This window comes from Perca flavescens, chromosome 8 (assembly GCF_004354835.1).
Source record: "Perca flavescens isolate YP-PL-M2 chromosome 8, PFLA_1.0, whole genome shotgun sequence".
Classification (NCBI taxonomy): Eukaryota; Metazoa; Chordata; class Actinopteri; order Perciformes; family Percidae; genus Perca; species Perca flavescens.
The window spans coordinates 20,564,653-20,581,293 of NC_041338.1; the positions used below are offsets into that span (position 1 = coordinate 20,564,653).

General features: G+C 38.5%; 1 protein-coding gene and 1 pseudogene across 2 annotated transcripts; one reads left to right on the top strand and one right to left on the bottom strand.

Moving 5' to 3' along the window:
* Positions 1–244: 244 nt before the first annotated feature.
* Positions 245–4,180, bottom strand: LOC114559715 (UDP-glucuronosyltransferase 2A1 pseudogene; annotated as a pseudogene).
* A 1,566-nt stretch (positions 4,181–5,746) lies between these two features.
* Positions 5,747–15,200, top strand: LOC114560444 (ubiquitin-conjugating enzyme E2 Q2). Of its 2 annotated transcripts, none has more exons than XM_028585821.1 (13): positions 5,747–6,029; positions 8,814–8,918; positions 9,002–9,124; positions 9,218–9,274; positions 9,380–9,532; positions 10,794–10,878; positions 10,982–11,042; positions 11,136–11,226; positions 11,316–11,374; positions 11,621–11,669; positions 11,752–11,847; positions 12,675–12,741; positions 12,830–15,200. In XM_028585821.1, exons 1-13 carry the CDS (start codon positions 5,871–5,873, stop codon positions 12,859–12,861), a joined length of 1,137 nt encoding a protein of 378 aa, XP_028441622.1. In that variant the 5' UTR covers positions 5,747–5,870; the 3' UTR covers positions 12,862–15,200. The 2 variants fall into 2 exon arrangements, with proteins under 2 accessions (XP_028441622.1, XP_028441623.1); XM_028585822.1 differs by having other exon boundaries at positions 9,383–9,532.
* The last annotated feature ends 1,441 nt before the right edge of the window (positions 15,201–16,641 follow it).

The following is a 16,641-nucleotide window of genomic DNA, read 5'->3' on the forward strand; positions in this document are numbered from 1 at the left end:
AGAATGTTTTATCTGAATACTTTTCAGGGACTAGAAGATGTACAATTACACAGAAATTTAAATCCAAAGCAAGGATTAGAAGACATAAACATAATTTGTGCTTTAATGGCTGTTCTGTTAATCAACTACTGACCCCTTAGATTTATTTTGGGAATTTGTTGGGGGGTCCTGAGCCCCAGGTTAAAAATGTATTGCTCCAATCTCCACTTCAGAACGCAAGGCGTACCCATCCTAACATGACTCATCACTCCTAGCAGACAAATGACAGGAGACAATTGTTGGGCCAGTTTCAACTGCCGTATTCCCCTCAGCACACTATCTCCCCCAAGGTGAAGTTCCTGTTTTATCTCTAACTTTCTAGGGAACAGAATGTGCTGAGAGACAGTCTTCAGTAAACCTTATACATCTGTCTGGCCACATTCATAGAGAATCAACTTCAAATAGAGACAAAAAACAAAAGGTCACATTTAAATGTAATTTTCCCATTACACAGCCATCTTTTGTTTTATATATTTAGGCAAGATGTCAGAAATGTATTTGTAGAGTAAGAGCATCAGTGTTGATGAACATCTTGGTTCTCTGTCTTACTAACTTCTCTGTGAACTGTCCACTCTTTAGGCAATCGGACTTGGTCTGCTTACATTTGTATTCGTGGTATATATACATATATATATATATATATATATATATATATATATATATATATATATATATATTTACAACTGGCATACATCACACATAGAGAATTGTTGGGTAACTCTTGAATTTCCCACACAAAACCAACATTTTATTTTTCATGTCATTCATGTTTAACCTTTGTCCCAACAAAAACAAATCTCCAGAGTAACCTTACAATTGAAATGCAGGTGAATGTTACAAGCAAAGCAACTGCCAACAAAGCAGCGAGCACATCAACGGAGTTGTAAACAAACCAGGACATTTTGTTGGACTGTGTCTGCAGATGACGGGCTCCTTTATGTCTGATGACATATTCTATCCAAAACACTGCCTGGTCCAGTGGTTTCAGGGGCTGATCTCTGTGCAGCCTTGAGAGCTTCTGCATGTTTTCCCTGTAAGATGAATTGTAAAGAGCTGTCATCAGGGCATCTGCAAACATGTGTCTCTCAAGCTCGGCAATATCCACAATCACAGCTCCTCCCTTTGCTTTGATTCTGGAGAGGTTATCGGCCTGATCAAAGAATAAGGGAAGTCCAACTACAGGAACTCCGTGGTAAATTGTCTCCTGAACCCCGTTTGTGCCTCCGTGGGTGACAAACACTCTAGTTTTGGGATGTCCTAAGAGGTCGTTCTGTGGCAGCCAGTTGACCAATAATGTGTTGTGGCCCAGGTTGGCTGGCTTCTGTCCAATATACCTCCATATAACCTTCTGAGGCAGCTGGGCAAAGGCTGCAGCAATCTCCTCAGCGACATCTTGAGGAAGCTTCTCAACTAAAGTTCCTAAGGTCATCATAATGACCCCATGGTCTCCAGAGCTGTGGACAAACTCTTCCAGGTCTACAGGGAGTGGCTTTGGGGGCATGCACTGAAATCCAGCAATGTAGACTATATTTGGCATTGTTGGACGTGGAAATTCAAAGACAAAATCATTCCTCATTAGCCATATATCTGCATCCAAAAAAAATGTTGAGTAATCCACACTGGGACCAAAGTACTTCTTAACTACTGGTTTGTAATGAGGTTCTGTGATGTATGACATTGTGTACATACCAAAAATATAACTCAAAACATTCTTTATTCTTTGAGGGAAGGTCATCTTATCTGTCAACTCTGTTGCAGTGAAAGGAATGTATGACAGAGGTGAGGGGGCAATAAGGAAATGAGCTTCACCTTGAATGGTCCATCGGACATTGAAAACAAGAGGAACTTTGAGCCGACGTGCCAGCATTGCCCCTCCACCGATGCCAGGGTCAGTCAGAACCACGTCATATTTGGCTTCATGAAAAGACTGCATCAGGTTTTCATCTTCAAACATCTGAATGATCATTTCACTCATTCCCTTATGGAGCTGAGACATCTGGTTCACGACCAGCTGCTCAATCTGAATATGAGTCCAGATTTTAGACCAAAACGATGTATGCTTACCCTGAAGCCGGATCTCCAGCTGTCGAGACAAAAATGCTTTAAAGTAGTTTTCCTCAAATCCACCAGGGCTGGGAACAGTGACAGAGGTGTAGAGAGGAGACTTTTCGCTGACGTACCAGCTATCGGATGCACGAACCACAGTAACCTCATGGCCTTGGGCATGCAGTTCCTGTATGAGTACTTTCATGTTTACCCAATGGCTTCCATCTAATGGGAACACCAGGATTTTGCCCCCAGATGCACTGGATAGTTGAATCAACAGTAGAGCAAAGGTGATCAGAGACGATTGAGGCACCTTCATACTGACTTCCCTCAGAGACCTTAAAAATACACAAAAATAAGTCAATAAGAGAGTACCGCTTGTCTGGTTTGCACATTTTTGTCTTTACAGTCATAGTATAACATGAAACGCAGTGACGGAAAAAACCTGAGTACATTTACTCAAATACTTTACTTGAGTACAATTTTGAGATACTTTGTAATTTTATGCTACTTTATACTTCTTCTCCACTAAATTTATGGATATATGTACTTTTCACTCCCTACATTATTTGACAGCAATAGTTACTTCTTACTTTGCAGATAAAAAAAATCAACATAAAAAAACATATATGCTTGTAAAATAGAATACATTGTTGAAGATTAAACCAGTGGCTGGGACATCTTGTCATGTCAGGTGTCCGAGTTGTTGAGCAGTACCACCAGGGACATTTTCCCTCTAAACTTCTCAGATGGTCTCATTTAAATAACAGTTTGATGCCAAAAGCCCCAACAACTGATGAAATAACATTTGAAAACATAAGTTGATTGCAACAACTGTTTACAAGATTGACTTGTTAAACTTGACATACACAGTACACCTAACTACCAAGACTTGCACAGACCATGTTTCAACAAAACACACACTCCATGTCTGTTTTTACATTACGTGTGCATAACACAGCTTTTTATTAACACTTACCCAAATCCAGGTACAAGACAACCCAACTTCAAATGCCAGTTCAACAACTGATGGTCGGTGCACAGAAAGAAAGAGTGGCGAATTCACCTCCTAGTTGGACCTTCAAATGCATGACTGGCTGGCATGTCCTGACATGTGATGTATTATGAACTGCTCTGTTGTAAAGAAGGTGTGTACAACTGCACATAGGTGCCCTGTTGTATAAGGGTTGTATTTTGTGTATGTACTTCCCATGGTACTACAACAGCAGGAGTTCATGTTTAGTTGTAAGCAGAACATATTTATATATTGTGCCATCTAGTGTCAAGTCAGTGTATTCAATGTTTAATGGCCCATTATTGTTTACTTGAACAGAGCAGTAATATAAACCAGTCAATTTTTTCACAGCTGCTGCATCCATATCCTAAAATTACAATTTTCCAAAAAGCAATGAGCCATAACAACCATACTTCTTAGATAAAATATTGCGTTTTAAAATTACACATATATACAGTACATAGCATACTCATTATGCAAGGGTGGGAAAAAAACAGCACTATAAAGGTTTTTGATTAATCAGTACCTTTTTTACAGTAAGCTCAATACATTTTACATATTTCTTTCACATGATCTAATCTGGTGTTTAACAACCTTTTGGGGCTTTAAACCCATTAAACCTAAGTTCCTTTCTACCCCTTGTTACAGGTTGCATCCTCTCAGAATGTTTTATCTGAATACTTTTCAGGGACTTGAAGATGTACAATTACACAGTAATTCAAATTCAAAGCAAGGATTAGAAGACATAAACATATTTTGTGCTTTAATGTCTGTTCTGTTAATCAACTACTGATCCCTTAGATTTATTTTGGGACTTTGTGGGGGGGTCCTGACCCCCAGGTTAAAAATGTATTGCTCCAATCTATTGCACATAAATGATGTTAACACACTTTACAGTACTGTATCAGTAAACACTGGGTTAGGCATTCATCAGCATAAAAAATGTAAATTGAGATGATAATGTTCTATATAGGATAGGCAGGAGAAGAATAGTCTTTGTTGTCACAGTACATTTACAACGAAATTGGATGCAGTTATATCAGTGCAAACACAAGCAAAGGTGCAAACCAGGTGAATAAATAAATATAAAAGAGCCTCTAAAAGTCACTATAAAAACATAAAAAGAGACAGAAGATTGTAAAAAAAAAGGAAAAAGAAAATAAAGTAAAGACACAAAAACACAAACATACCACATACAAGACATTCACTGTACAATTCATTCTAATACTCAAGTAGTATTAAGTGCAGTTATGGCTTTTGGATAAAAAACTGTTTCTGAGTCTGTTTGTCCATTTTTTAAATTGTCCTGAAACGCCTGCCCGAGGGCAGTAGTTTAAAGGGTGAGTGTCCCGGGTGAGATGGATCTTTTAGTAGCCTATATGCTCTGGGCTTTTTTGAGGCAGCAGGAACTGTAAAGATCTTCCAGGGAGGGGATGGGCCAGCCAATGATCTTTGACAGCTGTTAATATAACATGCACACATCATGCATTTATTTTTTAGTTTAGTTAGCTTTTTTGACATTGTCAAAAAGAGGACATAGGAGGACACACACAACTACAAAAGAAACCAAGGATGACACTATTAATTCCAAAAATGTGGTCCTTGATGTGAAGATAACAAAGATGCAGGGGTTCAGGCCATGGGGCAACGTTACCAACAAGCCAACACAATAAATATCATTACCATTAAAATCCCTCCAAGTCAAACAACCAAACAACTATAAAGATTTCCATACATACTTACCAGCCAGAAGCCAATTTGTCATACTTCTAATGGGAGAAAGGACAAGGACTATGAACTATGGAAAATTTACTTTTGGTTATATGCTCTGATCGATAATTTTTGGAGCTATATAGACATTTTTGAGGCCTTAGTTTGAATCGTATTTATTACTCTAAGACATATTTAACACCTCTATAACACAGCCTAAAACATCTGAAATTGTTTGACTTTACAAAGGTAGTACAGATTTGTGTTGGAATGCATTATACTGTGCGGATAGTTATCTGAAAGGAGCTTTAATCATACCAAAGGAACAACTTTTCTGGTAAACAATCAAACCCTTTTTTACATGGCTGATTAACCTGTGTGCTTCTGGGCCCTGTTGCCTGAAAGTTCCCATCAAGTACCCACCACACTATACTTTAGCTTTATTATATTTTGCACATATATAGGCCCAGAAACCAACCAGTGGTCCTTTACTGAAAACCTATTTTTGAATGACAGTTTGATTATGCACACTTTCATTAAGCCATAAACAACCTGTGAGCACAGTATTCCCAAATAAATTTGCAATTAATCCAAAGCCAGCCAACCAGCACACAGTTAACCTGGGGCGTTTGGGGCCCCTAGAGGTGTAGGTCCCCAGGCCAGAGCTGCCCGCTTTACTCAATTGGTAACCTAACCTTGCTTTTTTTTTTTTTAAACATTCTAAAGCTTTTGTTTGCTGCATATTATATACTGCATATTTATTGTATGTAGGCCCTATGGGCTCCAGGTTGTAAGCACAAATGAGTGCTAAATAAAATCATGTCATGAAATAATAAGAAACGAACACAACAAACATTAAAACAAAATATAATTAAGTTCATTTAAAATGTCATAACTGTCAAATACCACTGACAGTGTTCATCATAGACCTAACCCTCCAGCCCTTTGTTGTTGTTCTCACGCTAATGTGCGAGATCCGTAGACCCGACTTAACTGCGCGGTCACATTCCGCCCCGACTTCCCCTCTGCCAGCGGCCTGGTGGTTTGAGATGAGTAGAAGATGTCGGTTTCGGGGCTGAAGGCCGAATTGAAGTTTTTGGAGTCTATTTTTGACCCAAACCACGAACGATTTAGAATAATAGACTGGAAACCCGATGAACTTAGTTGCCAATTTAACGTAACAGGAGAGAAGCTGCTGATCATTCACTGCAACATCACGGTGAGTCCAGGCCAGCTCTGCGCACAAGCTAACCTAAGCCACTGACTATCGACTGAAACCAAATCATTCCGCGGAAGGTTCCGTGTTTACAAATGAACTAGGATTAAAGTGTTCGCTTCTATTTTCATGTTGTGTTTAAAGCCATTACGATTGAAGTAATCCCGTTTATAAACAAACCAACAAAGCGCCAGTGTTAAATTCACTTTGAAAAAGTGTTCAAGAAAACGTCGTTTAGAAACGTTGACGCTAGCCTGTCTTGTTAGCCACAATAACTGCGTTACTGTTTGCAGCACTACGGCTGCTAACTTTCATACTTCTGAATCGTATCTAGTTTAATTTTAACTGGTTTTAGCTAGCTAAGTCGTGTGGGGACTTTAACTACATCACAGCTGTTTTGAAAATATAAATATTTCAAAGAACACCTATATCTGAACAGGCATACCGTTGAATGTCCCTTTTTTATCTTTAACGTTTAATAGAGGCGGTTTAATGGGATGTTGGTTTTCTGCCTTTTCAGTAAATAGACCGATCCCTGTGGCGGACTTATATTAAAGCTTTGACGTTAATGGTTCCTTTATCAGGACACCAAAATATGTGGAAAGCGATATAATGTAGAATAGATATGAAGGAGTCTGCAATCGTATTATACCAAAGATGCTATAGCCTAACTAAAGAGAACGTTAGCTAGAGCATTACAAGCTGCGCCAATGGTATGAAACGGTACACACTTCCTGTCTCCTAAGTGGGCGTGGCCTCGTTTGTAAGAGTAATGAACGTCATGTGGATGGATGAAAAGTTAATTTGCATAAATCATTTATATTTTCTTTTTCTAACATTGGATATATATATACAGATAAAAGACATATTTAGCATGACGACAATGTCTATGGCATGTATGTACAATAAAAACTGGATACAGCGTTCAAAGCGTGGCCCCATTCATTTCTATGAAAGTTGCTTTTTGCGCATGAAGCCAAAAAAATTTTCAACTACCCGTCTAAAATCACCCGGATGATTGGCCCTGCTTCCACATTGTGTGGCCTAAGAGCAAGCGAACTAAACACTTCCACCGACCCAGCCGGCTACTTCCGGTTTAGCGCTCAGGCTAACTTGAATGGGGATTCAATTATTTAATCATGTATCTCTTTTAGACTTTCCAAATATCATCTGATTGGATGGATCAAATTCTGATAATGAAATGAATCGTTTCGCAGAGGTTGTGACGCTGTAAAAAAAGACCTATACAGCCACTGATTTCCAGATGTTTCTTTCACAATGTAAGTCTGTGGTAGAAAGTCATTTTGGGCCAGAGAATATCACGTGATGGACACAAAACTTGTAATGCCACCGTTTGGCCTCTGTCAAATTGGCTTCAAAGCCTGGCACACTTCCTGTGAATACATTTTAAGTAATTGAAATAATCTTCAATCTTGTGCAAAACACTTGAAGTTAACCATCAGAAAGTGTAGATAATGTCACTTAGACTCACTCTTGTCATGGCTCCTGTATTTGTGTATGGTTCAGGTGGTGCTGCAGATCACTCATCCTAACATCCTGACCACATCTTCCTCTTTAAGCATCCACACACGCAGTTACACTGCAGTTACACTGCAGTTACACTGCAGTTGCATAGTGGCTTAATCCACTTGATTTAGCTAATCAGTTATAAGAAGAGCAGGTAGAGATGGAAACTATGCTGGGATTTTAGTACCGGGGATAAGGATTGGGATCCGCTGCCTTGATACACTGATGTGTTGACCAGGTTGTATGGGACATGATCCAGTGTGAGTGTCTTCTTTGAATTTGGGTTTTTGATGGTTAGTGCTAGATCCCAAAAAGATAAGGAACTGAAATGTTGAAAAGCATTCACTTCAACAAGTCATTGAAATGCTTACAAATTTCCTGAAAGCTCCGATATATGTGACTTGGTGCTTGACAAGATAGAAAGCCTCGACGCCTCATGTCAGCCACAGTCTGTCATTCAAGGTATATAAGATCCAATGTAATGGTTGTAGACCTATTTTGTCGATGTACAGTACTTTAAACCCTTACAATACTAACATAATTCTACAACTGGCTTGAGTTGTCCGATGACAACGATTCCGTACGATTCGGTTTGATGAAACCAAGCAGTGGCACATACAGGTGTTTATTCTGTGATCCCTGCCACACACACACACACACACACACACACACACACACACACACACACACACACACACACACACACACACACGGGTTTGTGGCACTATCTTTGTGGGATCCAGCATTTTGGCCCCACAAAGCTGTCGGGACCCTACAAGTATACTCCCAGAGTTTGGACCCCATGAATATAGTTAAACAAACACGCACGCACACACTTCTGGCATTGCACACACCCCAGCAGCTTTGTTAATTTGACAGCAAAACTTCAGTCAACCGATTTGTAACGTTAGAATCGGGCCAATCGTCCGATTCTTGGTCCATATAGATAGATCCAGGGGTCCATGTATCAGTGTAGACATATCTGTGATAATTCAACCGGATACCGATTCATATCTGTGAATCTTGACTTCCCTAATGCTTACCACTGAAAATGATGACCAATACATGACGTACGTTCCGCACAGCTTGAGCTTACTTGCTACATTACACAACAGTCCAACAATATCCCCCCCCCCCAAGGTTTCATGAATGCAGCGGTGTTCTCTGTTAAGTGTTAATATACAATCTGGAGACAATAAAGCCATTAACAAACAAGCATGACTGACTTCATTTCATGTCCTACTGTTGACTCTGTTGCAGGAATCCTATCCCTCAACACCCCCAATATGGTTTGTTGACTCTGATGATCCTAGTCTGGCTGAAGTGTTGGAGCGCCTAGAGGATGTGAGAAAAGGCACCACATTGGTAAGTTGGTAGAATTGTTACAGTAGTTGCAGTTTGGTTTTTAATATTAATGTCTTAATTTTTTTTGCTGATTACACCCACAGCTCCTTCAGCAGTTGAAGCGCCTCATTTGTGATCTTTGTCGGCTTTACAACCTGCCGCAACATCCAGATGTAGAAATGCTTGACCAGCCTCTACCCGCTGGCCCGATTACCCAGGAGCGAAAGGTACTCACTTAAAGCCAGAGTAAAATTCAATGTGTTTTTGTTGCATTTCAAAACTCACTGTTTGTCAACTCACAATGTTTTACCACACTACAGAATGGGCCATCAGATGAGGTCACATCTGAAGAGGAAGAAGAGGAAGAAATGGCAGAGGTACCTATGCGTATTAATGACCGTTCAGTGAATTCATATTCTTCATAGCTTAAGGGTGCAATTTGTTTTAAATCATGTTTCTAAACATAATTGATACACTGACAGCAGGACATTGATCTGGACCAAGACCTGGACCATTACGACATGAAAGAAGAGGAGCCAGTTGATGGAAAAAAGTCAGAAGATGATGGGATAGAAAAAGAGAATCTGGCCATCTTGGAGAAGATTCGTAAAAACCAGAGACAGGATCACTTGAATGTAAGTGCTCATTCAGGTCATGTTTTTCTTTATTAAGTTCTGTTGACTGTGACTGTAAGTGGAGGAGCTTCTTTCACTGTAAATTCTCTTTTTGATTGTTAACTTTTGGCAGCAACCTTGGTACCACTCATCACAAAAATGTTGGGGTCTCCTGGATAGCATTTTATTGAATCTGAATCCAATGTCGAATCCACTTATTCAATCCAAGTCCTTTTCAAATAGGTGTACGTTATCAAATGTAATTAGGATTCACATTTATAGGTAACTTAAATTATAAAAAGCTAAAACTCAAAGAGTCAATTTATATCAGTAATAACCTTTTTGTCCACTTTCTAGTGGCAGCCCAAATAATGTTTACAACCCGCAACCAAAACCTGAAAATTAGATGAGCAGGATTAGATATGAAATGTTGATCAAAATTCTGCTTCATGGGTCAATTGTTTTCTACATTGCTCTTTATAGAGAGATAAAAGGTTTGATTCGAGATTCGTTGGAGTTTAGCAAATCTGGATATTTTGTTATCAATGAGGAACCATTTGGCAAAATGGAACCGTTTCTGGAACCCAACCCTTCTCCTGGATAGTTTCACAGTAGTACAGGATTATACTATAGCCACTGGACACATATTCTTTTTTTATTCCTTCGGTCAGTTTCACCATGTTCAGATCAACAGTATAGCACTGTGTCCAAAACGCAGACTCATCGTTCCTTTCACTGCTGACAGTGTGGCTGCTGCCGCAGAGGGCTCCAGCAGAAAGAAAAGCTAGGCTGTCCAGCAAAACGTTTAGTGAGCTCTTAACTTTTTCAGCAGCACAGTCCAACATTCTCAGGCATTGCAGTATATAAAAGATGCATGCTGAAATCAGGGGCAAAAACACCAGAATGTAGTTGTGAAAATAATCCAAACGTAATTTAAAAAAAACAAAAAAAAACTGAACTGATTCAAATTTATTTAGATTATTTAAAGGTCAGTATCTTAAAATAACTGGTATAATTACTGCATGGGCACGCTTTATGATCAAAGGTGTCTCTTGTGGGCTTATGGTAGAAAAGTTGAGTAACTTGTTTTTCACTGGAAAGTTGGTTGACCTTTCAAGTGTTGAAAATGCTCAATTTCTGCCGCAATCAATTGCCAAACTTTCACGTCAGGGTTTCTGATTGCCCTGTGTAGCCCTGCCAACCTTTTATAGTATACTGCTTCTTCTTCTTTATCCAGGTGTCCTACCATCGGTGTGATTCTCCTTTGTGATTTATGTTGCAGGGTGCAGTGTCTGGCTCTGTGCAGGCCTCAGACCGCCTAATGAAGGAACTCAGGGAGATCTACAGATCACAGAGTTACAAGACAGGTGACGGCAATGACACATTACCCCACAGTGGTGACTTTTATTGTTTTAACATCTCATCAGCAGATTGAACTGAAGCTCTGTATTTGTGGTACATATTTCACAGGTATTTATTCAGTCGAACTAGTCGGTGACAGCCTTTATGAATGGCACGTCAAGTTAAGGACGTAAGTTCTCAGCATTCAGTGGCTTTTTCAATTTTCAAATATTGTGTTGTATAGTGCTTTCTGTTAGATTTGACTTGTCGTTCTTTATTACAGGGTAGACCCAGATAGTCCATTACATAGTGACTTGCAGGTCTTGAAAGAAAAGGAAGGAGTGGATTACATTCTGCTCAATTTCTCTTATAAAGTGAGTCCCGTAATAATATTTGTCAATTGTTTTATTTGGGAAAAGTTTTCTCAAGACTCAAAGTTTTTTTGTTTTTCTTCATTTGACAGGATAACTTTCCTTTTGACCCACCTTTTGTACGGGTTGTCTCACCTGTGCTCTCCGGAGGGTGAGTGTGTAGTAATACCCCTGTAGTATTTTCTTGGTACACCCAAAAGTTGCATTAACAACAGTTCTTTAGATTAAAATGGTCTCTTTGCGAAAATCTCCCACAATATATATCGTGAATTCAGTTTGAAGCACAACAAATTAGCAAAAAGTGCCAAGTGACCACTTACTTGATCAAATGTACATACCTGCTTTAATATATATTATGTAGTATGTCATTCTTTATACTGATTGTTGTTTTTTTCAGTTATGTTCTAGGAGGAGGGGCCTTGTGCATGGAGCTTCTCACTAAACAGGTTTGTGAATGAGTTATATAAATTCTATGACATAACTTTCCTCAACTTAAACCACATTAATGGTGTTGTGTGTGTTTTTTAGGGCTGGAGCAGTGCCTATTCCATAGAATCTGTTATTATGCAGATAAATGCAACTCTGGTTAAAGGAAAAGCCAGGGTGCAGTTTGGAGCCAATAAGGTAACTAATGTTATTAGTCAGGTCTCGGTGTGCTTAAAATTCATGAGGGTTCACAACATTTAGAAAACACATTTTAAGGCAAAGATGTTTATAGCGGCCGCTGGTTCGACTCCACCCTGTGGCTCTTTGCTGCATGTAATTTTTCCTCTCTCTCCCCCCTTTCATGTCTTCAGCTGTCCTGTATGGATGGAGGCCTGAAAAGCCCAAAGGATAATCTTAAAAAAAAAATTGTTTATAGCTATTTCAAAAAGCCAGCTGTCGGAGAGGAGGTGAATCCTATAAATGGGAATACCCAGCCACACTTTAGGACAGTTTCTCATCAAAGACTTTCATGATGTTATACACACGACAATTGTTGTCTGAAAAAATTAAGGGGGGAAAGTATGGTGGAGTGGGAGGCTGTTTGACGATTGAACAAGCGGTACATTTGATGCATACTGAGGCCCTTAGATACCTAATTGTGTAGCAGTGGTGTTTCAGTGGAGCAATTGGGTGAAGGGAAAAGTGTCTAAATCATGGGTCCCATTTACACCCGTCATTTCAAGTGTGTTGTACCTGGATACATTAGCCGTAGAGGCTGTTCCCGCAGACCTGACGTAGTTAAATTTTGGAGGAGTATAGGGTACGTACGCGTTTTGCCATTTTATGCCTTTATTGGAGCCAATATTAGAAAGATGACGAGTAAATCATGGGAGAGAGAGATGGGGAATGACATGTAATAAAGTTCAGACACAAACCAGGAATATTATGTTTTGTGTTTGTAGTGGTTTATTCCCACTGCTTAGCGAGCAATTTCTGTGCATCTAACAGAACATTATGTTTTCCAGAACCAGTACAATCTTGCCAGAGCACAACAGTCGTACAAATCCCTTGTGCAAATTCATGAAAAGAATGGTGAGTAAATTCCTAAATGTTTGGGCCTCTGATGACACACAGTGGTATGGATCCATTGGCAAAGGGGTTTCTTTTTCTGTTTTTACAGGCTGGTACACACCACCTAAAGAGGACGGATAAGGAGCTACTACCACTATGCACTGGGAACATGTCTTTGGGTCAAAGTATCTTGTTTTCTTTGGAATATTCTCCCCCCCCCTTCTGACTTAACTGGGGATATATCATCTTTCTCGCGGAAACCATCTCGTTGGCTCATCTGACAAGTATTCCTTCGCCCGCTCCAGGAAAAAGACTTTATTCTGGTATCACCTTGCTTCTCCCCTCAGTGTTTTAGTGAGGAGGATGAGAGGGTGTCACTAGTTATGTTTTCAAAATATGCTCATTTGTCTTTAAAAAAAACAAAAAAAACTAAAAAAAACTTTTCTCCCTTTTAAATGTGGGGAAATGCTTTTTCTTTAGCTGCTTTGACAAAGTGGGCTTCACAAACAGTCAGTTATCCCTCTTTAAATGGAAATTTTAACAGAAGATTGATACTGAAGCTCTTGATGTGGCACCTCCCTGCACCTGTTTTTATTGGCCACAATTTTCTCCCCTTTTTTCTTTTGGAAATTAATTGGTACATAAATGCAAATATTGTAGAAATATCCAGCAATTGTTTTTATTATTTGAGCATCCTAGACAATAAATAAATACATTTCATATTTTGGAAGCTTATCTTATAATTGAGATGACCTACCACTCGGTATCTTTTAGCTCTTTTTTTAGAAATATGTGAAGAATATCGGGCCGGGTTGTAAAACTAAGATTGAACTGTTGTCTGTGAACAAATGCACCAGTGGTTCATAATAAAACAGCGGCAATGGACATGAAATATCACAGAATCTGCATGTTGCATAGATATATTGTCACCAGAAGATAAGACGACTGTCGTTTTGGAAGTTTTAACAGATCTAATGAAGCTAAAGAGCGCTTTTTGCCTCATTCCTGTTAACACAACAAGGCCCCACAAGCACTCGGTTTCACTAAATCTACAGTGGTTGATGCCTCATTTGATGCTGAAAATGAAGCCCTGTGTATGCAAAGCTAAAGCTAACAGCATGCTGCATAGGAGCCTTGTCTCAACCGCTGTTATTAGAGATAGTTGGATCTGATTACAGTCACTTTTGTTAAGCAGTATCACACTGGGATTGGCTTTTTAGAGGGAATAAATGAAGGGTGTTTGGATGTGATTTTGTTTTTTCCACAATAATTTTGCCCAGTTTAGCAGCATATTTCTATGTCCTATCTTCCTGGCATACATTGATTGTAGTGGTTTGCCCCTGCCCAGTTTAGATTCAAAACGGCTTCCCAGTTACATGGCGTCACATGCAGCTAGATTCTAGCTACAAAAACATCTACCATTTGCAGGGCATCCTTTGCCACAACAATGTACCATAAATGTGTTTCGGTATTGCTTTTGGTGTGTAACGAGGATAATTTAGAACTGACCTGAAACTCTGTATGAAACTGTACTTTGACCATGCAATATACCGTAGTACATCATCACTACACTGTATCAGTCGGTCGGCTCTTTTGCAGTTTATTTGTTAACACTGTCTGCAAAAGTATGTTTGAATGGCAACTCAGGTAACAAATACTTAGGATGGGAATCTGTACACGTACATGTTGAGTTTTGGGTTCTTTTCTTGGATTTATTAATGCTCTGTACCTCTGCCGTTTAGGCTTACTCGCCCACTGATCTGATGTCAAAAAATGTAATGAGCTTTATTATAATATGGGCCAAATTTCTTTTAATTCAAGTGATGTAAGTTGAAGGACATTTACAGAAAGATGCCTTTTTTGACAGGATTGGTGTAGCATGATGACCATCCACATTTAATGGCTCATCAATACCCACTGTAGTATTTTATTCTTTTTTTTTTCATCCCAAGTACTGAAGTAGATTTGATTTCAATGTGTGATCTTTAAATATTTCTGATAAAAAATATTTGCACAACTGGCAACAATGTGCCTGGAAAGGTCAATTATAACAACCAACGCATTCTGAGATAAATGTTTTAAAATCAGGAAAAATGCTTTTTTTTTCTCAGCACACATCCTTTGTTACATGTCTGATATAGCTGAGGGAGGAGGAATCAACAGGTCTCCTTATCAAGAAGTGTCCCCACCTGAAGGGCCAAGACTGGTCAGAGGGGACATTAAGAGACTGTTGGAGTTTGATAGTGATGCCGTGGTGAATAGACTTGCAACTTCTCTAACTGGACTGTGTTAAAAAGATTCATTTATCTCAACTGTCGATTTTCTGGCACCAACAAAACATGATCAAGTCTTGCACCGTTGGCTGGCTTTGGTTTTTCTCTTGTTTCTCATTTACCATTTGAAGAAATGTTGACGATGTACAGTAATTTGTAAACTTGCATCAAGTTTATAAATAAAGAATTTTAAGATTATTGCTGTTTTACTGGGGTCCCCTGTGTATTATTTTTCAGTGTTACTTAATGGATTGCAGATGTATTGGGCTGATATTGATATTTTATTAAATGAATAAAATAATTTACTGTTGACACGACATTCATACTGATTTGATTTTGTATAAGTGATGTTTCCTGTCTTACAGCCCTGCGGATCTTTTGTATTTACGACGAGGTTGACGAAGCAAAAAACTCAAAGCAAAAAACTCAATTGCCACTGAGGCACTTGAAATCAAAATGGTCTCAAATAATATTAATATAGTCGCAGTTTGATAAACATCCACAATCCCAAGAACAGAAAACCAACAGTTTTAGTTGCCACGTTCAGATATTTTTCTTTCAAATCCACCTGATTTTAAATTGTTTTATTATAACAGGCGATGTCTCTTTCCAGGTGGTTAAATAAATATTCAGATCCTTAATAGATCCTTTCCTAAGTTTTTATATGTAAGTTAAGGTTATATATTAAGTCCTGAAAATAAGATTTTATAGTGCAGAAATACTTTTTCAACCTGTTTTTTAATTTAAATCCACTTGTTTAAAAAAAGTAAAAAGTATTATCTGTATTGAGGCAAAAAAAAGAGTAAGGCAGGTTGTGGCACTTATATGATTATGATTGTAGAACATTTTACTTTTCATAAGTAAAAAACTCAGGACTCAATTCCAGGCTAAAATGACTTCAAAAGGGAGCTGTTTTTTTTTTTTTTACTGAGCAATGTATCATGTTTTAGAAGCTGAAAATAATCTGCAAAATAAGTAACTCAAGTAAAGTACAAGTATCTCAGAGTACTTAAGTCCAGTACTTGAGTAAATATAGCCTACTTAGTTACTTATCATTTCACTTTAATTCACCTGACAGTGGGAACATCGGCCCAAATCATTCCCAAATCTTTGAAAAGAAAAGTCATGTCTGTCCCCAGCTTGTGTGAAATAAACAAAGTTATTACTGTAGATACTGTACATTACACCTCCTTCTAACTACAATCTAACTACAACACTCATGTTTATTTTGAGGAAAAATGCTTTTTGAATTTAATTTTCAAAACAGGTTATTCTGTCCTTTAAAAGCAAACTATTCATTAGAGGCCTTAGGAGTTGTTGTTGATGTGATTCGATACTTTAACAACACTTCAGTATTCATCAAGAGTCGGAGCCACTCTGTTCAGAGTAGCTCACACTAAATTCGATTTTCACTCAGGTTTAACCACGTGCACAATAAATAATTCACATTTTGTTTGAGGCCAGATGAAGCTTAGAATTATTATTTTTTGGATAGGAAGGTGTTATACTGTCTGTTAGCTGTGGTCTGCTTTCCATTATTTTGTTAGATAAGAAAACAGTGTTGTTTAAAGTTTTGTGGCAGTTGGTTTTTAGTGTTTTAGTCTATATTTTATTTATTTTTTAAACATAAAAATAACCTAATCTAAAG

Bases quoted from the DNA above. Each gene is read 5' to 3' on its own strand.
- LOC114560444 (XM_028585821.1), top strand. From the start codon at position 5,871: ATGTCGGTTTCGGGGCTGAAGGCCGAATTGAAGTTTTTGGAGTCTATT. The intron at 6,030-8,813 runs GTGAGTCCAGGC...ACTCTGTTGCAG, and splicing joins TCATTCACTGCAACATCACG to GAATCCTATCCCTCAACACC. The intron at 9,275-9,379 runs GTACCTATGCGT...ATACACTGACAG, and splicing joins AAGAGGAAGAAATGGCAGAG to CAGGACATTGATCTGGACCA.